Genomic DNA, 22,199 nt, shown 5'->3' with positions numbered 1-22,199 from the left:
TGGCACAAAGATGCCACAGGGTGGCGCAAAAAACACTTGTGGTAGCCCAAGCGCTAAAACAGTGAATAGGTGAGTTTTTATGTCAATAATAAAGGAGAGATTTAAAAATAACTACAAAATACTTGAATTTGGGAATGCCGAACCGTTTATATGCCACGTTTTGAGTGAGCCAACAAGTTAGGCCACCATGTTGTTTGTGCATTCATGTGTTTGTGTGCGTGCGTGTTTCTGGCACGTGTCCATCCGACCAGGCTATGTGGGTCAGGTCAGTGATACTCCACAATGAAAAGAGCTGGTCGATAACAGCTGGGGTCATGCTCGCACACACTCATAATACACACATACAACACTCAGCATAATGACCAATGCGAATGAAATCCCAATCCCACAGAGATAGGAAGAGCGATGCTGGATTAACTGCCTGGATTTACTACGCACATCACACAACAAACGCAAAATGAACTGTTACCTGAATGTTTCATTGCATGTACTGTATGTTGATCCTGCTCAGAAACCTCAGCAAATAACGTCTCCCCATGGGAGTTAAGGGTTCTACTGTTGCCATTGATAACCTTTAAGGCTATGTTTTTAACAATATTACACCATAAGTAAATTAAGGGGGAAAAAACTAATTTGATAATGTATGGTATCTAAGGAACTTGGGAAGGGTTGACTTTACAGTGTGGCTGCCGTGGCTCAAGAGAGCCGGTCGTCCAGTAACTGGAGTGTTCGCTGTTCGAATCCTGCTCTTTCTAAAAGGCATGTGTCGTTTGTGTCCGTAGGCAAGACACTTCACACATATTGACTCAAGTGCCACTCATGCTGGCTACAATGCATGCATAGTTTGCTGCCACCAGAGTGGAAATGTGTGAGTGCATGAGTAATGTATCTATTGTGAAGCATTTTTGAGTGTTCTGAAAAGCGCTATATAAATCAGATGCATTATTACTATTATTAGTAGTGTATATTTAATTCTCCGTGCGGGCGGAGTGTCATCACACATCTTGTTTGTCAACACTTACCATTCTGTGCTGGCATCATAAAGCATAAAAAATGTAGAAAAGTTAAAGAAGGAACAGTCGGTACAGCAAGGATATAAATTAGTCATGCTTGCACACTCTCCTCATTTACTGGATGTCGCATGCTGGCAAGGCTGCACAATCTGCTTGTGCAGCTGCATCATATTGCAAGGTGGTTGTAACATTTGTGTTGGGGCATGCAAACATCGCTCAGTAATTCACCATGTCTTAACTTGGCTATTAAAGGGTACCATGCATTCAAACACATTTTTTTGTTTGTATTAAAGCTAGCTTGTAATAGCTCCCGGAACGAATTTGTCGAGACGCCATGACAGGTACTGCTCGCAGCAATATTCACCGGCGAGGATCCAAGCTGTGACGTCACCACGTTGAATGCCGTCTTGGCTCAAACAACTCCCCCAATTAAAGTTTTGGGGAATTTTTCAAATACATTTTTGCGGAAACCGCAACTCAGGTGGTATGAGTTTAAACGGGCAGTTTATTCTTGAAACCCCCCAGTGTGACTGAGTTAAAACAATTCTACAAACAAGAATGGGTCAAAAAGAACTCAGAAGCAGTTATCTCACATTTAAGTTATTGCTGGCAAGGGTGGCACAAGCATTAGATTCAGCAGCAATTACTTTTTCACATAATGCCATAAAAGTTTGGATGATGTTTCCCCTTAACAAAATCCTCATTTAGAAACTGCATTTACTTGAGTTGATTTTGTGAAATGTTTAAATTAGCTTCATGATCTGGAACGTTAAAGTGTGATACATGTGCAATAAAACAAAAACAAAAGTGGGCAAATACTTTCTTACGAATAAAAAGTAATTTGATAAGGCCCAGAGTAGTTTGATAACAATATTGATTGATGATGTTTGTCTTCACAGTTGGTGATCCGCGTTCATTTGTCGGACGAGAGCTCAAAGACCATGATGGTGGACGAGAGGCAAACCGCCAGACAGGTACAACTCCCGTTACAATCGCACAATGACACTGAATCAGTTTGAGTAACTGACATGTAGCCTTCATGTCAGTATTGTGTCCTGTTCTATTATAGTCAGATATGTATATCATTAGGGATGGGTAACGAGCCCCGGAATTAAACTTAAATTATTATTTTTTTAAACGTGTGCATCAATAAGCTCCACCCTTAACGGTTCTCGAAACGGTCTTGGGGAAATTAATCAAATTTATTTTCGATTTATTATTAATACTATATGAACATTATTTTGCACGTTTTACCTCTGTATTCTCGTTTCTAATTTCAATAAAATGAAGCTCATGATCGCAGACAAGACGTCTCGTCCCAGTCCGCCGTGCACGAGAGGGATGATTGGCAGTTTTCTGTGCCCTTCCTGTGCTTGTAGAGAACTGTGCAATCATATTACGACATGAATCATACTATTATATAAAAACATTTATAATGCATATAACTCTAAAGTGTTTATACTTGCTATAGGTGGAGTGTGTTGGGTTAGTTTTGTTAACTTGCTACCCTTGCATCCGAGCATTTAAACTCCGCTCAGCTCAAAAGCCAATCCCACCGTCCAGGCCTAAGTAGTTGATTGACAGTCGTGGGTTGATTAGTCATGCCTGAAGAAGAATGGAGGGATTCCGTCATCCCCTCCCAAGACTTTTCATTGGACGATTACAAGTAGCTCAGGCACGAGGCTCTCGCAGTTTAGCAAATGACGGCAGACCGCACGTCCCGCACGGTGATCATGCTGATCTTCGTCCAGAAATCTTCTGCACTGCTCTTGTTGCTTTACACTGTTTCCTTTTGCATTTAATTGTTTTTAGATTTAACATCATAATTTGTTCAGAGCATGTATTTTTCTGCAAACCTTTGTTTATATTTATTTTACATTATTGTTGTTGCAGTTGCAAGGTATGGTAATTAAAAAAATAATAATTAAGTTAGTTTTTTGGTTAAAAATAAATAAATAAATAAATACCGAAAGAATACCATTAAGGCGCCGGATCGATAAGCAGTATTGTTAAGAGTAGTAGTATTGATAAAATCTTATCGATAGATACCCATCCCTATATTTTGTTATTTGTCATGTGATCAGAATAAGTAGAGAATGTCCTGTACTTCAGGTTCTGGACAGTTTACTGGAGAAGTCCCACTGTGGTTACAGTCCAGACTGGTCACTGGTGGAAACCATTAATGAACTGCAAATGGGTAATAAAACGCACACAAACCACCACCACCTGATTTTTTTTCTTCTTAATTCCCAACTAAATAAGTTACACTGCCCATTAACTTGTCAGTTTAATAGAATCCAATTTTGTGTGTCCGTGTTGTCAACATAGGCCAAACTCTTTCCTCAATTTTGATGACATTGGCTCATAGATTTAATGTAGTTCAAAAGAACGGATCTTATTTTATAATCATTATTATGTGCTACTTGTACAGTATCATAAACAATTGAAGGATGCCTGGTTGGATACAGCCATGAATTTTTATCTTGTTAAATACAGAGAAAGGGTTGTCACTGGTACACTAGCAAGTCCCAGGGTGCTTGAACGCAACATCAGCGAGTAGTACAAAGACTGCGTGCACTCAGGTATTCAACAACAAAGATGAGTACACACTCTCCTCGAGGGGGTAGATGGGAGGGATGTGTGTTTTGCGGGCACACATACACACACTGTACTATCAGCTTCAACTCCACTTAACAGTCTTTGACACGCACACACAAACACACACACATAGTCTTTATGTAGGTCCTGTGTGGTGATGCGTGTGATGTAACCCACATCTTCAGGGCTCTACCAGCCATTCAGTGTTTGTGGTATAAAAAAAGCAGAAGGTTAAAAATGCACCTTATTGGTGGATACAAACCTCTGAAAACTGGCTAGACCATGAATGCTGTATGCATAGTAATTGGTGACTCTGAATTAATGTAATTAGTGACTGACTGAGATGTCCTTTCACATAGCATAAACACACACTAACACAGCGAAACCCCCGCTGTGTGTCCTTAGTGAGAGAGGCACTCACTTCCTATCACATTGTAACCCCTGACCTCTCCCTGCTCCCCCTACAGGAAATGGCCCCATGTAATTATTTTGATATCGCATTTCCAAGTGCAGGAATTGTTTGTGTTGTTCTTGTGCCAAAAGAAGAAAAGTGCTTCAATTTGCACAAACACACCATCTCAAATAAGCAGGACAACCAATGATGAGTTGAGCTTTTTACTAAAGTTACTGCTGTATTTTTTTTCTCTACTGATTGAAAAGTTTTTGTCATGATTTTTAACAATGATGAATGGATATTGTTGTTATAATAATGTGTTCTGACTGGAAGTCAAAATGAATAAATTGACAACTTATCGATTATCAAATTGGCCAAACCAGTTACTGAATTTGAATTTTATTTATTTGAAAGGGACAATGCACATTAGTCGACTCAACATTTTATAATGTAAATGTGCCCAAGTTAGCGAAGTTAAGCAAATTTTCATTGGCAGTCCTTGGGCGGATTTAAGAGACAGCCTAAAATGAGTCATTAAAATGACAAATCAATTTCCAACAATATACAATAATATTACACAAGTACATTTCCTGTACAGTTGATAGTGCTAACTAATCTCTCTCATTCAGTTTCAAATGGTTGGAGAGTACGCCGGTACAACATGAATTCCTCTCGTGGGATGTTTTCCATGAATTCTTCTCCCTTGTTTGTGTACTAAAAACGCAGTGTACAACAGCTTTAATATGTTCTAAAGGAAGAAATGTCATCAGGAATGTGCCTAAAATTGGAGAGGAAAGGGCATGCGGGTAATAATAATCATTGTCATACTTTTGCAAAGTAGTTTGATGTCCACGCTAAAAAGAAAAGGGGAAAAAATGGAAATAAAGTCAGCGTCATGAGAGGTCACATTTGTACAAGAAAAATGTATAGTTAAATCTATTTCATGAGTTACATCTTATTTTTTCAAGACAAAAGTTGTACTGTTAAATAAAAATAATAATTGAATTCTTAAATACAAACCCTGGTTCCAATGAAGTTTGGGATGTTGTGTAAAATTTAAATAAAAACCGAATACATCCATTTTCCAAACCGCTTCATTGGAGTCGATGATTTGCAAATATTTTTCAACTTATATTCAGTCGAAGAAAGAAGATATTTAATGTTCAAAGTAATGAACGTGAATGTGATTTTTCAACAATTTTCATTTTGAATTTGGTGCCTGCAGCACATTCCAAAAAGCTGGCACAGGGAGGGTGAACGAAAGACTGGGAAAGTTGAGGAATGCTCAAAAATGGGGAAAAAAAGGATACGGCGAGGTTCACCACTTGGTAAACAACTGTGGGAGCAAATAGTCCAACAGTGTAAGAACAAAATTTCTCAACCTACAATTGCAAGGAATTTCATCATTAATGGTCCATAATATCATCAAAAGAATGCCCGTGCTTCATTGTGAAAAGGATATCTCCACATGGGCTCAAGAACACTTCAGAAAAACATTGTCGTTAACACAGTTTGTCGCTACATGGACAAATGCATGAAAAGCGAAAGACATCGGTAACACCCAGAAACTTTTTTTTTCTGAGGAAAAAAAGAAAAAGTAACACCCAGAAACGCTGACACCTTTTCTGGGCGCACAAAGTGGATTAGTGTGCTGTGGTCTGATGAGTCCACATTTCAAATTGTTTTTGGAAAGCATGGATGTCAGTTGAAGATATAACCTATCAATTAAAATATTCATATTCTATTATTTATATGGTGGAAATTCTTTGCAGAACGTGTCTTTGAGGATCATGAGAACCTGGTGGAGAACCTGCTGAACTGGACCAGAGACAGTCAGAACCGCCTCATGTTCACTGAACGCATTGAGAAGTATGCGGTGTTCAAAAACCCACAGGTAATTCACCTGATTGACTTGCACCACCAATCCCTCTCCACCTTCTGCCCCCCCCCCCCCCCAAAAAAAAAAACCAACAACAAACAACACATGTATGTTTTAATAGCTGATTTTTTTGTGCTGCAGAATTATTTGTTGGGCCGGAAGGAGACTTGTGAGATGGCTGAGCGAAACAAAGAGGCACTGTTAGAGGTTAGTTGATGTTGCCAGCTGCATCCCTAAACGCATCTTGAACATGATTACTTCATCATGAACAAACGATTAAGTGTTTGAAAAAGACTGTTGTGAAGAAGTATCGGCTATTGTAAATCTCTCGCTTGCTGACCATTTCCAATTTTGTGTCTGTGTGTCAGGAGTGTTTTGGCGGCAGCTCGGTGTCAGTCCCGGAGATGGAGGGCGTGCTGTGGCTGAAGGAGGATGGAAAAAAGTCCTGGAAGAAACGCTACTTCCTATTGAGAGCCTCCGGTATCTACTACGTCCCCAAAGGCAAAGCCAAGGTGCGTGACTGTGCCTAAGTGAATGTGAAATAAGGAAACGTTAACAAACAAAAAGATGACTCGTGCTTTTGTCTGTGTAGGCGTCCAGAGACCTGGTGTGTTTTCTCCAATTGGACCATGTGAACGTCTACCATGGCCAAGATTACAAGAGCAAGTACAAGGCTCCTACCGACTTCTGCATGGTGCTTAAGGTACACTCTTCATCAATCATACTTGATGGCAGCATGGCCTACATCGCCTCCTGGTGGCCTTTCAGCAATTTCATTACCACATGACAATTGACAATTTGTGATATAGCAACATGGATGTTTATTTTTCTAAGTTGTAAAATATACCTACTATGTAATTACAAAAAGGTAATGGAAATTCATTAAAAATAATTTTCTTCTTTTTAAATTATGTGTGAAAATTTGGTCAAAAGCTCTGTCAATCCAAGTTTTATCCCATTTTGATCTGATCTTAAATTTTGAAGAATACAAATTATCATTGAAATAACAGGAAGTTATATAATCTTGAGCTCCCACTTCCCACTCCCCATACTCACATTAAAGGGATGAGAGGTCTTAAATGTTTCAAATTGTAAGACCATCTTTTTAAAGACATTTAGCATCCTCGCCCTGCAGATACCCTGCTTGAGTATTTAATTGTAATTAAATGTTTTCTGTGTCAAAGTGGCAGCATGTCAAGCATCTTGTAGAAATGTATGTGTTTGTGTAGCACCCTCAAATCCAGAAGAAGTCTCAGTACATCAAGTACCTCTGCTGCGATGACGTCAGAACACTCCAGCAGTGGGTCAACAGTATTCGCATCGCCAAGGTAACAACATCACATCAAACATGGCCGACCGACGTGGCCTTTGAATGGCACAAATGATCAACGATGGCATCTTGGCTTTAAATGTTGTATTTTTCTTGCAGTATGGCAAGCAGCTGTACATCAACTTTCAGGAGGCCATGAGGAGGACAGAGGCTGCCTATGACTGGTCTTCGCTCTCCTCCTCCTCCATCAAGTCAGGCTCTTCTTCATCCAGTCTTCCAGGTGATCTTGTCTTCACAAGTTTAGCATCAGTGTCAATTTAGGGCATCGCACAGTCTAAATGGATATGCTCAGAATGAGGTGAAATGTTTTAAGGCAGGGATATGTTTCAGTTCAATATACTGCAGAGGTAATCAGCGGTGATTAAATAAAATTCCTATAACCTTGAGTCAGATTATGATCCAGGTTATATGCTTTAATAAAAGAAGAAAAAAACAGGTAGTTTTACAATCTTAATTACCCTGAATCAAGAATGAAAATTCTAACAAAAAAATTGAGTTAAAAAAAATATATCTATATTAAAAGTGATTGAATGAATTTCAAAGATGACATGAAATCATTTTTTTTTAAGTGAAACAAATGAAGAATTCTTAAAATATCTAAAAATAATAAGATTCCTAACATGAATGACACCCATTTAATTAACTCAAAAAAATAAATTGATGAATCACAAAAATGTCTAAAATGACAATCCAATGGTTCCTAAACCGTTTCAAAAGCAAAAATTTCTAAGATATTACAACTAATTGAAGAATTCTAAAATGTGTTAGTCCTGACAGAAATGACCTGAAATTCTGAGATTCCTAAAATGAAACAAATTTTGAAATTTTCTAATGAGTCCACGTCAATTAAATTCTAAAATCGCACATGACGTTTTCAAAATGTCAGACAGAATCACATTAAGAGTCTCTAAAATGACACGATGACATATTTCCTTCCATTGTCACAAAACAAAATCAATTATTCCTAAATTAAGCCAAATTGAAATTCTAAGTATTTAAAAAAAGAAAAGAAAATAATTTCCAAAATGGCACATCTTCAAATGACAGATTGCTAAAATGACACAAAAGCAAATTAACAATTTCTAAAATGTCCAAATCAAATTATTTTATGAAATCACAAGATAAAATGATAAACCCCCACAATGATATTAAATCAAATGAAGAATTTTAAAATGATCCCTAAAATGGCACAAAATTAATTGAATGAACCAAAAATAGCAGGAAAATCAAATGTTTTTTATTTTTCTGTTCACTCGTCAGAGTCTCAGTCCAACCACTCCAGCCAATCGGACAGTGGCGTGTCAGAGATGACATCATCAGGCCATGCCCGCTCCCAGAGTGTCGTCAGCTCCGTTTTCTCTGATGCATGGAGGAGGGGAACACAAGGAGAGGTGCGACTACATGCAAAATACACACAAACACACGCGCACACAATTCCGACTCTTTTCTTTGTCCTTTGTCGAACCGCAATTCCCATGTTTCCCCTCTGCTTTCCTGCCAGCGGTCAAGGGTGAAAGTGCTCATGGCAGTGCCACTGTGTGCAGGTGGTGGAAGCAGCAGAGGTTAGACAGGAAGTAGTTTGAGCGTGTTCAAACAATTGTATGTTTTGTTTTGTTTTTTGCAATCCGCATGATAGCAAACATTTCGATCCACTACTCCTAATCCTCCAGTTTAGTGGAGCAGCTGTGAACACAGCTTGAAAACTGTTGTGTGATGACACGTGCTAACACAATAACCTCGTTTGAATTTGACCCCCAAGTGTCTGTGACAGTTACATGGATGGGATGCTGGGTGTGATTGTGATTGAACACAAAGTCCCTGATTTATGCAGGTTAACACAGGGATAGACCAATTGGCCAGTACGATTTGCAAAAATATTAGGCAAATATCGGCATCTGCTTTTTTTTCTTTCTTTCTTTTTTTTTTACAAATCTGAAGGCCGATAAAGCTCGGATCACACTGAGCGGCGAATGTTTGCGAATTTGGGGGTTTTGACAAGGTTTGTAACAAGTTCAGACCGTTTTTCACTGTCCGTGAACATCTTGTGTAAGCGTTTGCAAACCCTGACAAAAACCCAACATTCTTTGCAAGATCTGTTTAAAACTGGGTTAACTTTTCACTTAACCTTATAAAAGATGGTGCTGACACTGGGAACTTTACTATAGAAACCTTTCTTTGATCCTTTGATCTATCACTACTGAACACATGTAAAAATGGCCACAAACTTTATTGAACCTTGTTTTGTTGAAAGTAGGGGTGCACCAATCAATTGGCCGTCCGATTTCCTTAATTTTGTGGGATCGGTGATCAAATGATCCCTTAAAAATAAACCGATATTTTCCGTCAATCTCATCTCCCTCCTCAGAAGTCTTAAATAGTCAGCCACTGAGATGACTAATCGCCTTTTCTTTTTCTTTTTTTTAGAGAACTACTTCATGTGCAGTTAAAACAACCCATTTGTATTATTTCACACACATTTTTCAATGTTTTACAATAAACTGAAGGTGTATTATGCTGTTTGTTATGAGGGAAAAAACGGGATTGGCAAAAATCGAGATCAGCAGGTCAGACTTTTTAAAAGATGGGGATTGGTGATAGGCCATCGGTGCGCCCCTCGTTGAAAGCAGGTGTGGCTGCATCGAAATCGATCTTAATGGCACACCCTGCATCAGCTCTGTAAGAAAAGAAAGTTGTGTGTGAAAGGCACCAGCAAGTCTTCTCTAATGCGTTTGATGCACCAATTTACTAGAGTGCAGTGGCTCGAGTTTCCTGCAGTTTCAGTTGTGCCTGTAGTTTTTGCCTTCTGTTGGACTTGCTGCATTTTATTTTGGAACGCAACAAAATAAAGTAATGGTTGTTTTATGTCACTCCTCTTCTCTTTTTCCCCTTTTCCTTTACCACCTTCCCATCTATCTTTCTGGTCCTGCTTTTTCTTTTGTTTTATGCAGATGATGAAGATGGATGCCATCAGTAGGCCCATCCCCCTGCAGATCCCCACCGTCTCCTCTTTTCCCCAGTCACAGACGCCACCCTCTCGAAGCAGCTACACCGACGGGCTGGTTCCACCCGATGATTTTTCGTCCCTGTCCGTGACGGAAAGTGAGGCCGCCTATATCAAGTACAGCACGCTTGCTCGCCTGCAGAACCAGAAGCAGTCCGGAGCGCAGCCAGCCGTAGCCACCCTGCCGCCCAATTATAACACTCTCCCGGCCGCTTATGTTGCCACCTCCCCATCGCCCCCCTCCCCCCCACCGCCTCCTCCGCCCGCAGCCGTGCTGAAATTTGGCCTACCCGCTCCCTCGGCTCTCATTCCTCCACCATCAGAGGATGAGTTGCACGAATCCATGTACCTACCACCTCCGCCGCCGGAGATCCTGGAAAGCAACGAGTTGCCTCCGCCCCTCGACTCTACGCTGGATCACCACGCTCAACTTTCCAACGCTGGCCTCCAGCAGTTCCTGGCGCAGAAGTTTCCCAACATGATTTATGACTTTACCCCGTCTATATCTGCAGAATCTTCTCCACTTCCACCTCCGGCTGAGCTCTCGCCGCCTGCCTCCCTGCAGCCCTTGTCCCCCAACGCCCCGCCTGCAGCACCACCCAAAACCTTCACCGGTGGTGGGTTTCCTCCCCAAACTGCGCGGAAACCCGCAGGCCCCTCCTCCCTCCCGCTCGCACTATCTCCAGTGTCACCCACACCGCCCGTCAGCAGCCACGGACCTGTCAAGAAGCAGCAGAGTTTATCCACAGGCCATTCCCCCAATCAGCCGCCCCCCACCCTGCCCAAGCAGCACAGCCTCTCCTCTAAAAACCTCGTCCTCTCCCCTTCCTCCTCCTCGTCCTCTGTCTCCATGGCTACCTCGTCGTTGGTCAAGCAGATTGTCAATCAGTTCCCGGGGAACGCCGCTCCCTCCCCTCTTCCCTCCTCAAACTCCATGGAAGGATCAAAGTTCGGCGCCCCTCAGTCCCCCCCGGCAGTCAAGGTGAAACCAAAATGGCAGCCAGGCGGCACTGTCGCTCCCCAGTCCCCGGAGTTCCCCCCACCTCCTCCCGACGGATCCCTTACCGAATTCCCCCCTCCGCCTTCTTCAAAGACAAGCTCCCCCATCAAAAAGTCGCCTTCTACTTCATCCACTGGCTCCGCCAAGCGGGGGCCTCCACCGGCCCCGCAGAGGGCGTCGTCCGTGCGCTCTAATTCGGGCGAGGCGCCGGACGACAGGCCCAAGAAAATGGAGAGCCTGCTCAGCAAATTCGGACAAGCCGGCACGTCCTCCAGCTCCTCGTCAGCGACAGGCTCGCCCTCCAAGGACTCGTCTGCACTTCCCACGCCGCTTCCCAAGCCGGGGAAGCTGAATTTGGCCAACCTGCCGCTGGCGCTGCAGGGGCTCCAATCAAGCCAGCACCACCAGTCCTCCTCCTCGGACTTCCCTTCGCCTCCGCCCCCGCCGCCTCTCTCCCAACCACAACACCTCGAGGCATCCCCCGACTACTTCCCGCCCCCGCCAAGTGACTTTGAGCTTTTTCCTCCTCCGCCCCACCCGTCTGAGTTCCATCACCCGCCAAAGGTGGCCGTGGTCAACCCCCAGCCTCAGAAGCAGCAGCAGCCGCCGGCGCCGCTGTCGTCTTCGTGGAAGCAAGGCTCCCTGAAAAAAGGCGCGGTGGCGCCACCGATGCTAAACCGACGTTCCAGCAACACGAGCCCATACGACACCACGACATCACTGCCGCTGTCGTCGCCGCCGCCGCTCTCTCAGACTCCGCCGCCTACCCTGTCTTCCTACTCCTCCCCCGTGCCCCCCACGTCACCCAAATCCACAGGACCGAGCAACATGGCACTTAAGACTCACTTCCTGGAGGACCTTAACCGCACCCTGAAGAGGAAGTCAGTTTCCCGCCACGGCTCACTTACATCCTCCCACCTCCTCCCCTCCTCCAAGATGGAGCCCGTGGCCACCATGGACGACATGGCCCTCCTGCCGCCCCCGCCGCCCGAGCTCCTTCAGCAGCAGCAGGCGGCACGCGGGCAAACGCAAACGCTCTCCCGCCACCACGCGCATTCTCAGTCCGCCAAACACAGCGCTAACATCTCAGGCTATGCAACGCTGCGGCGAGGACCGCCTCCCGCACCGCCAAAACGGGACCAAAGCACCAAACTGACCAGCGAGTGGTAGACGACAAGCAAAGACTTTGGAACTATTTATCACGTCCCCGCGGTGGAGTCATCTTCCGTCTTGAGTTGTGCGACTCCTCCTTAATCCTCAAGATGCTGTCAGAACAAAATCCAGCCAAAGTAGTGATTTGATTGGTTCAATCAAATCGCATGCATGAAAGGAAGAAGGCGGGTCACTTCTGACTGGAACCCAAACAGGAAGCAGCTTTGGTTCTGACTGCTATTGACTTAATACGCATTATCATTAAAATTATTATCATTAGCAGTATATGTTGAAACTATTCAGTCAAGAAACATACCGTATATACACAAATGCAGTATGTCTATACTGTGTGTTTTGGTATATACCTTTTGTGTATACCGGCAAACCCCTTAAACTTTTTTTCCACGATATATGTGCAGCTTTGCATTAAAAATGTTTTAGTTTTTCTGGGAAGAAACATGAAAGCTGGTACCCAAATGGACCCGCAGCAATGATGAAGGATGCAAGGTGCTGTAGAGTTGTGTTTATAGTTAATCTATGTTGTGGACTGGGAGAAGGCTGAGGGCTTTGTCAGTTCAAACCTTTTCTGTGTTTTGTTATAAGATTATTTAATACTGGAAAGATGTTATTACCACATAATTATTATTTGAAGTTTTAAAGGTGTCAAAGGAAAGTTTCATTTGATGTCAAGTGTTATTATTATTCATCTTGCTTAAACTGTCTGTTTGAATGAAAACTTGTAATTTCATCATTTCTTCACACTTCATGTCGTCACCTTAAAATAATGGTCTTAGTCATATTTTGTTGCCCCACCCAACCCCGAACCCTCTTAAACATGTTGCTGGCCAACTGCGCTAAAATAGACTACAGTATGTCCTTAGTTAAAACAAAAATTTCAATTACGAATACCTCAGGCTATAGTACTTTTGATGTATAAAATTTCATTCAACACAATGACAAAAGATTTTGAATGAAACCTTTCTCAGATGATGTGTCTGACTGTCTCAGTATATTGCCAAGGAGGACTTGGATGACACATTTTCTTTGCCTTCAGTATCAGTAGTTGACATCGGCAGCATCCATGAGAACTCGAAAGCTAAAAAATAAGGCCTGTTGGCCGGATACCAATCACTAGTATCGGTACTCGCCCATCCTTAAATTATACCCCTGAAATGAAATTATTAATAAATATAATCAGTATAAAATACTTTTTTTTAATGACTTGGGCCAATATTTTAGGAAGGTGACGATCTATGACTTGCTGACTATACTTTTGTTGATTAGTGAGCAATGTGTAGTATGTGCCACATTGCCGTGGGTGGCGTTACAAAGAAGTCACACTGAAGCACGTGACTGCTCATGTCAGATTGGGGCTGCTCAACATAAACCTCGATACATCCGTTCAGTTAGTTCTTACCAAATCAATCCGTGATCTGACTAATCTGGCAATAAAATAAACTTCTCGAATGGCCTCTACTTTTTTAAACACCATGCTGCAATTATTTGCCAGCTGCATCAGCCACTTGGGACAGAATTTAGAGATAATGCTTTTCATTAAACAAGTACAGCTATTAACGCAAGTCTAAAATTCCACTTGTCATATTTCTTCTAGTAATCGCCACTGTAAAGACATTGCTGAGTGTGTTGTATATTTGAACAAATACACTGTTAAAAAAAAAGGCTGTTAACATAAGAGTCTCACCATGATGCACTTATTTATTTGCGTACAGGTAATAATCATGGCTCACCTGTTTTCTGAAGGTGAGCTGTGATTGGTCATTACCCCTGAGCAGCTGTGATGTCATTTTCAGTTGACTGCAAGCAGCAAAATGGCTGCCTCCTAACTAAGATGGATAAAAACAAGTGCATTTTGCTTGCTTAACTCATTGCACAAGCTCAGTATTAATGACTGCCGTTTTTAGACTTTTGGGGTCACACAACATTGTATTTGGGGTTGACTTCTGAAAGAGGCTAATTATTTGTCCTCTTTTGCGTGTTCCAAAAACTTGAAGACAGATTTCTTGTAAGAAAAAACACCTTGCAAGGATGATTTATTAAACAGAGAATTCTCCGGTCACGGCAACAATTTACATCACGTAAAAGGTGGAATTTAAAAAGTGCCCATGTGCCCCCTCTTTTGCGGAATCCAGCTTTTAAAGAATCCAAATCAGTAGGAGAACACCTATTTCTCCTCCCATCATGAATAAGTAAATATGTTATATAACAGAGTTGCAGCTGTGTTGATCTCTAGACAAAATATACTTTCAGGGCACTTTTCCCAAAACAAAATCTAGAGTGGCCGTGAGTGATGATGCGAACAGAGTCAGTGGTGGGTGTGTGGGTGCTATTTCGAAGCAGAAGCAGAAGCAGTGTTTTCGCACAGAACACTGAGAAGGAATTTTTAGACCAAACAATGTGTACCAGCTTAGGTTAAGGTCAAATTATACTGAGTTCAACACTATTTTACCTACTTCACATCTATAAAACATTTCAACATGGTTAATATATGAAATAAAGAATTAAAATGTTAATGTCTAACACTTCCCGTTTAAAACCATAGGCAAACATTTGTGGACTTTGATGGGAGCGCACATTCACTACCTTCGTGAACACGTAAACATTCGCCCCTCATTGGGAGATGTGTTCAAAGCTTCCTCCACACCTGGTACGCTCGTCAGCTGCCTTATATGGAAGTTAAATGTTCTACATACCGCTGGCCTCGGGTGGAATCCTCGTACCTCCTAAATCATCACTTTTCAGCAGACAAGACGTAAACATTGGCCTATAGATTTGTCAAAAAATAATAAATATAGCCTCCCAAATTTTGACATGACAAGTTTTGGCCTGACGCCAGTGGTATTAAAAACCAAATTAAAACCTTTACATTCACAAATCCAGAAATTATTGGCTATTAACTGTTTTGCTTTATTTAGGCTATATGGTCACAAACCACAAAATGTACTTGCATTGCTAAACTTTATTGACAAAAACAAAATTCATTGCATTCAAAAGGTTTATTGACAAATCAATGGTTTATTAGAGTATGATGAAGTGCTGAAACAAGATTCAATCATGCGTGTTGAAATGAACATGTTGGGAACCCATGAGGACTCAAGCAGGTAAGCTTTCACTATTTGGGTTCTTGGTCCGTCGAAGACAGCAGCACAGAAAGAGAAAACAAATTAGATTTAGTAAGAGTGCATGGAAAACTACAGAACACATTTGATGCGGTCCGTCCATTGAATTAAGCACACAGTTGTCCGATGAACAGTAAAGTATGTATTTCCAAATGTCTTTACAAAAAGAAAGCCCAAAATGTGGCACTACATGCTATTCATTGGAGAACGATGATTGCTGCCTGCCACGAGGTCATAAAACGCAAATACCAGTACATCGATCCACTGGGCCTCGGTATATATGTAGAGAGCCCGCTTGTCGGTCCGAAGAACCATCACATTTTCCCCTTGCAGCCTCCTCATCGTTGTCTCTCCGTCTGCTATAAATATCTGCAAAGACAATAGATCAGAAAAGAAACGACAAATAGATCGAGCTCATTTAAAGTGTTGCACTGGCGCCATCATGTGGCCTCTCGGTGCCAAGGAACAATATCGAAGTGAGTTCAGGAGTTTTTAGACATCTTGTGGGCATTCATTGTCGGTAGTGTGCTGTGTTAGTCATCAAGTGTGCCGTAGGATTGAACAGACCGTCTGGACTCGATCCGGCAATCGTTCAGGGGTTTGGTCCCTGGAGCAGCTACATGCGACTAAGGGACCTCGACTTCCTGGTTCCCCCGGTTGACCTGCGAGAAGGTACACTGCAAAACGAGCAAAGATCATCAGGTCTCCTCTACGACAATGCCAGGATGGTGATGTGTGGTTGTGGCACACCTTGTCCCGCAAGTCCCGGCTCTCCAGTCAAACCAGGCAGTCCCGCCAAACCAAGTTGACCCAGCTTTCCGGTGGGCCCAGTTGATCCCTTCAAACCCTTCATGGATCAATACCAAAACCACATTTAGAAGGTTTATAGACAACATTAAGTTTCATCAGCATTTTTAGTTTGAATCTACCATGGTTCCTCTGCCACCAGGCTCTCCTCTGGAGCCCTGCACCCCCTTAGGACCTGGCTCCCCCCACAGGCCACTGGCACCCTGGGATGACAATGTACTGACTTTCAATACAATAACAAAGATATTTTTTACAGTGGACCCTCAGGAGTCAGAACGGTATACAAGTGGAAAAACTAAGAACTGGAGGAGAATTAAACCTGTGAGCAGCAATGAATGGGCCCTTTGCCCGTTCGGCCATTTTGAGCAACTCTATTATCAGTCTCTTAAATGACAACTACACAGAATGTATACTGAAAACAGCAATTGCAGAAACCAACGAATCGCGTTCTGGTCCCAATGGTCCACAGTGTTTGGAAATGGATCTGTGGTACTACCTTCTCGCCACATGTCCCCATGATGCCCGGCTCACCCTGTGGATATGAGACACAGGTTTTCATTAGTCAAGGGGTGAAGATCTTATAGAAAGGTTTAGGAGCCCTAAAAGTGCCACCTGAGGAACTCCATAGAGGGAAAAAAATATGTGGGGAATCTGCATTCATCCATTTTTTTGTATATATATATATATATATTTTTTTACAGCGTTTTGGATTGAATTGGGTTGTGAGTGAATGGAGCCTTTGCCAGATGACTAGGTGAGAGGCAGGCTACACCTTGGAACGTTCTAGACAGGTGGACACATTTGTTTGTACCCCTATGTTAATGAAAGAAAAACACACAGTGGTCACAGAAAGAAATTTAATTTGACAAAAGTAATAAATACAAATTTAATCAAAACAACACTTTTGAATTGTTGTTCAACAGCATTATTATTATTTTTTTTTTTAATCATGAAACTCCTGCATACAGTCTTGGTAAACTCCATTATGTACAAAAAACAAAAACTGATGATGAGATTTTGTTAAAACACATATTGTGTACGTAAATCGCTATATGGTTTAAGTGCATTTCATTTACCATTATGACCAAATTGGATTTTTTCATTTTTTCGGACTACATTTTTCGTCTGCAAAAGTACCAATTCGAGTTGATTCGGAATTTGCTGCATGAACAGTAAACGAACCGCAAATGCAGATTTTGGGTGCGAATCCATGCTCTAGTAGGGACAGCGGGGGGGTTTTCTTGGTATGGTTTATGTATGCATCTGTGAAAGCTGACGTGCCTTGCCAGAAAGTTCCACTTTTGTCTCGTCTACCCACAGGACATTCTCCTGTAAGATTTGTGGCTTGTCATACAGATGAGACCAAATTTTAACTTTTTGGCCAGGTACATCAGCTCTACAGTATGTTCACAGATGCAAAAACAAAGCATGCTAAGAAGAGAACACGGTCCATACTGTAAAACATGGAGGAGGCTCTTATGTTATCTGCTCAGTATCCTCGGAGTCCTGGCTAACCAGAAATGCTTTGGATGATGGAAAACGAGAAAAGGGTTGTGCTTTGTACCATGCAGTGAGCATAGAAGTCCCGTTGGAGTGTTTTGGGTAAAGTCAGGGATAAAAATAAGTATGATGTTACTCACAGTATCTCCTTTAAGTCCTGTGTCTCCTTTCAAGCCTTTATTCCCCTGAAATGACGTCAATAAATGTCAATCATAATTTGAGTTTCTACGTTAAACTGGGCCCTTACCCGCAATCCCGGTCGTCCTTTACGGCCCTGTTAAAAATCAATCCATCAAATTGAACAAACTTTCAACAACAACATCTGACAACAATGCCAGATGACTTTGACACGTACCTTCATCAGGCACGCTGGTCCTATTTCGCCCTTGAGGCCCCTCCAGCCTCTGTAGCCTTTCTCTCCCTGCAAGAAATAAACACGGCCTGTTAGCACCACCTACAGTACATACTAGTGGGAGTGGAATTGTTTGAGGGTGACGTTGGAGAGGACCTGCTGCCCAATCGGTCCCGTCCGCCCTCTTTTTCCTGCTGTTCCCTCAGCACCCATTACACCCGCGTGACCCTGAAACATACACAAGGCTCTTGTTTCTGATGTTTCAAGTGTGTGCGCGCGCGTGTGCGTTTGTGTCTACCTTTGTTCCCCTGGCTCCTCGACAGCCCTTTTAATAGGAGCACAAACACACACAATTACAACAACAGACTACTTAAGATGAATAAAAATGACTACAATATGTTCATGGATATTTTAATGATGTATATTATAATGCAATTCTACTAAATAATATTCTGAACAAAAGAAAAATAGGAATCAAAGGTTATGACAAACCTCACCAAAAACAAACCATTTCATGGCCATACTGTGGTCAAATCAAATTATTATTTTTGTGGTAATAAGCTTGACTTTTCTATTCTAAACTTAATTTATTTCTAGAATTATTTGCCTCTTTGGCATCTTGGGAGTCAAAAGTTTACACAACATCAATAAATGTCTTTTTGATGATCACATTGTACAATGTTATTTATTTATGTATTTTTTTTTGGGGGGGGGGTTATTGAATCCTTAATTTCCTTTTAAATGTTTAAAAGGAATTTGATTTAGTTATGCAAATTATATACAAACAAATAATATGTGAATGGACCCCGGGCCAATTTGCACAAGAAAAGTTGGGCCCCAAGGTCAAAAAGGTTAAGAACCCCTCTTTTAAACAATAGTGTGACTGATTGTAGACGATGTAAACAAAAATTTAATATCTGTTGTACCATTAAAAACTTTTTTTTTTTTGCTGTACGAATAATGTTTAATTGCACATCCACCACAGTAGGTGGCAGTGGTGCTCTGAGATTGTACGGTGAGTATTAACTCCTCGCCAGAGGTGTACTTACAACAACTTTATAGAAAAATACTATTTATAGTCAAAGCGGAGAGTTGGGGAGCACGAAATACAGTATTGCCTTTTTCCTAGATGAGGGGTCAGGAGGCGTAAAAATAATAACTGAGAAGCACTGAGTATAATGATAATGTTCTAAACAATATTACAAAGATTTGCATCATTTATAACGCAATAGCAAAATTAAGGAAATATCAAATATTATTATGAAATAATACATTAATAAATACTGTAGAGATATTATTTCATTTTAAATAGTATTCCAATATCAGAATGACCAATAATCATTAATATAATAATATTAGTATAATAATATATTATACTATAGTAGTAGTATAATGATAATATTCTAAACAATTTTTTTTTTTCTTTTTATGTCATGCATAATGCATAATAATGTCTCCTATAGCTCAGTGCAATGACTAATTAATCCAATGACAAATAATAAGAATCCTATTCATGATAGTAAAATAATGACTGAATCAATATACTGTACTACAATATGTAAAATGTTCTATTTTGTTTTTGTATTAATTCATTCTGCAAACTGCTTATTTATTTTTCATTATTATGCTTATTGTATTTCATGTTTACATTTTTTTATTATTCCAGCATGACTTGCCTTCTCTCCTTTTGGCCCTGTGATGTGTTCTCTTATATCATCCTGAACAAACAATTATTATTTTACCATCAGTAAACACACACACACACTCACTTTCCAAAATATTAGGTACACTTGCACAATCCAATAAATGGCATCTACATTTGCAATGATAATAATGCTATATCCATCCATTTTCTTAACCGCTTGTCCTCATATATATATATATATATATATATATATATATATATATATGTATGTATATATATATACATACATACATACATACATACATACATACATACATACATATATATATATATATATATATACATACATATATATATATATATATATAATTTTTATAAAAAAAAATATTGAGACTACATCTTCATTACTGTGTTTAGGGTTTGCAGTGTAGCTGTTACATTAATTCTGATTCCACTTGGAATATGCAATGTGTATCTAATCAAGTGACCATTATGTGTGACTGTTACTATCAATTCTGCTCTTCGCTGGAGTGGAGGAAAGAGAGGAGGAGGAAGCGGAGGTAGAATGAAAACATCACATGACTTGATTGGGTATGACAAAAACCCTGCACACAAAGACAACACAATCCACATTAACGTCTAGTGAGTTATTTTATCATTTACATTACAGTAGATTACACACAGGTGGACTTTATTTGTCATCGTCAATCATTTAGGTTACTTCTGGAGTCAATTGGCTGCACTGAGAGAAAAGGGGGGGGGATAACTTTGCACGCCCTACTTTTCAGTTATTTATTTGTTAATTTTTTTTTTTTTAAAGATTGTATTAATTGCGTGTGATTGTGTCACACTTGATGATTTTTCTTTACGTTTAAATCCTGAAATGTGGAAAAAGGTCAAAAAGTTCAAGGGGGGGGGGGGGGCTAGTATATTATGCACTGTAAATGCATAATGTGAAATATCAGTGCCGTGTACTTACTGCTGGATGAGACTGGATGATCTGCCTGGAGGAGCAAGGCGGTCCATCCCAGAAGCGACTGAAGCAACATCTTCATCCTGATTAAAAAAAAAAGAAAAAAAAGAAAGTAGGTCACCAAAATATTAGGAACATCTTTCATTATGATACAGCGCAGTGCACAACAATAAACATAATGTCACAAGTGCCTCTCTGATCGAGTCCATGAGCATTTTTGTTTTTGTAATGGCAGATTTCTTGGATGTTATGAGTACACATGTACCTCAAAAAGTCTCTGTTGCATGTATTGAGCAAGTCCATCATCAATTCAAATTCAGGTGGATCCACCAAAATAGCAAAAGAGCTTTGGCATTACCTTGCATTGCGGTCCTGTTCTAGAAGCTCTTCTTTCCCCGATGCTTCCCGACTTGGAAGTGTGCAGAAATGCAGCACAGGAGCTGGCATCTGTTTTTGCAGACATAATCACATCGTTGAGCCAAACGGCAGAGACAAAGAGGATGAAGCAGCAGCTTGTTTCTTTAAAAGCATACAAATTGTAATTCAATCTGCACTTTATTTAATGCACATGCCGCCACTTGCTCAGTTCAAGTGTAGTGCCACATTAAGCATTTTAAATAAGTGCGGAATGGGGTGATGTTAATTTGTACCAGCCCCACTTAAAAACAAAACAAAGATTGTTGTAATGAGTTTTTTCTTAATATGAAAAATATCACTCTTTAATATTGGACTTTATAAAAACATACAGCAATGACATAATATACATTTCCAGATATACATGGATGAGGCCAGGCAAAACTCCTGCGTAAACTGCATCAATAGTGGTCGTTCTTCACAGAGGATGACAAATACATGCCTGTGAACATTGGTAAAAATATCCTACTGTAACTGTGTTGCTCCACCGATTGTGGTCACATCACTTCATTAAAACTGTGAAAACACTGTTACATAGATGCTATTTGTTAGCATGTCTATAGCATTTCCCACCAGGGTTAAGGTAACTGACTTTAATGCCAATTTGTGTGGTTGTTTTAAATACTCATTTAATATTTTTGTTTACGTTTACTTTGACAATAAATGTCAGCTGCAATCAGCAAAAAAACAGCTTGTAGCTTCTTTTTTGGATTGCTTGATGGAGTTTGCTGACAGTGGAACCTAATAAACTATAAACGCTTAATTCAAGCAATATCTTCAAAACGCCACTAGGTGGCAGTAATGTGTCGCAAACAACTTCGTGTTCCCGCTCCATAATGTCTAATCATGTATTTCCAAATTGCACGCAGTATTACGGTACATTAGTGTTATTAGACAGTGGTACTGGTTAAAACATTTTTACACTTGTTTAACAATTCCGGAAGGCACATAAAACATCTGTAGGCAATGTTTTATGTACCTTCCGGAAACATTGCCTACAAATG

At 40.7% G+C, this 22,199-nt stretch overlaps 2 protein-coding genes across 5 annotated transcripts in view; one reads left to right on the top strand and one right to left on the bottom strand.

Annotated features, from left to right (window-relative positions):
* Positions 1-13,834, top strand: part of raph1a (Ras association (RalGDS/AF-6) and pleckstrin homology domains 1a) — a 68,796-nt gene extending 54,962 nt beyond the window's left edge. For all 3 annotated transcript variants that reach the window (XM_077579828.1, XM_077579829.1, XM_077579827.1), the window contains 10 exons: positions 1,913-1,987; positions 3,126-3,210; positions 5,778-5,899; positions 6,026-6,091; positions 6,253-6,396; positions 6,477-6,587; positions 7,114-7,212; positions 7,314-7,434; positions 8,475-8,605; positions 10,163-13,834. In XM_077579828.1, the coding sequence (XP_077435954.1) occupies positions 1,913-1,987; positions 3,126-3,210; positions 5,778-5,899; positions 6,026-6,091; positions 6,253-6,396; positions 6,477-6,587; positions 7,114-7,212; positions 7,314-7,434; positions 8,475-8,605; positions 10,163-12,385 (3,177 nt within the window). In that variant the 3' untranslated portion in view covers positions 12,386-13,834. The remainder of the gene's footprint in view (positions 1-1,912; positions 1,988-3,125; positions 3,211-5,777; positions 5,900-6,025; positions 6,092-6,252; positions 6,397-6,476; positions 6,588-7,113; positions 7,213-7,313; positions 7,435-8,474; positions 8,606-10,162) is intronic.
* Positions 13,835-15,366: 1,532 nt separating this feature from the next.
* On the bottom strand, positions 15,367-21,291 carry LOC144060517 (uncharacterized). 2 transcript variants are annotated; one of them, XM_077580149.1, is made up of 15 exons: positions 21,140-21,288; positions 20,788-20,864; positions 20,316-20,413; positions 19,840-19,881; positions 18,462-18,488; positions 18,320-18,391; positions 18,167-18,232; positions 18,059-18,085; positions 17,952-17,996; positions 16,808-16,843; positions 16,434-16,514; positions 16,255-16,351; positions 16,072-16,181; positions 15,754-15,873; positions 15,367-15,508 (listed from the first exon to the last, which is right to left on the bottom strand). In XM_077580149.1, the coding sequence occupies exons 1-15, from the start codon at positions 21,226-21,228 to the stop codon at positions 15,479-15,481; spliced, it is 1,017 nt and encodes a 338-aa protein (XP_077436275.1). In that variant the 5' UTR covers positions 21,229-21,288; the 3' UTR covers positions 15,367-15,478. The 2 variants fall into 2 exon arrangements, with proteins under 2 accessions (XP_077436275.1, XP_077436274.1); XM_077580148.1 differs by having other exon boundaries at positions 15,386-15,873; positions 21,140-21,291.
* Between the last annotated feature and the right edge of the window lie 908 nt (positions 21,292-22,199).

Source organism: Vanacampus margaritifer, chromosome 11 (genome assembly GCF_051991255.1).
Source record: "Vanacampus margaritifer isolate UIUO_Vmar chromosome 11, RoL_Vmar_1.0, whole genome shotgun sequence".
NCBI classification, from domain to species: domain Eukaryota; kingdom Metazoa; phylum Chordata; class Actinopteri; order Syngnathiformes; family Syngnathidae; genus Vanacampus; species Vanacampus margaritifer.
Note: the sequence above shows the minus strand (reverse complement) of the source record. Positions and strands in the feature narration are given on the sequence as shown.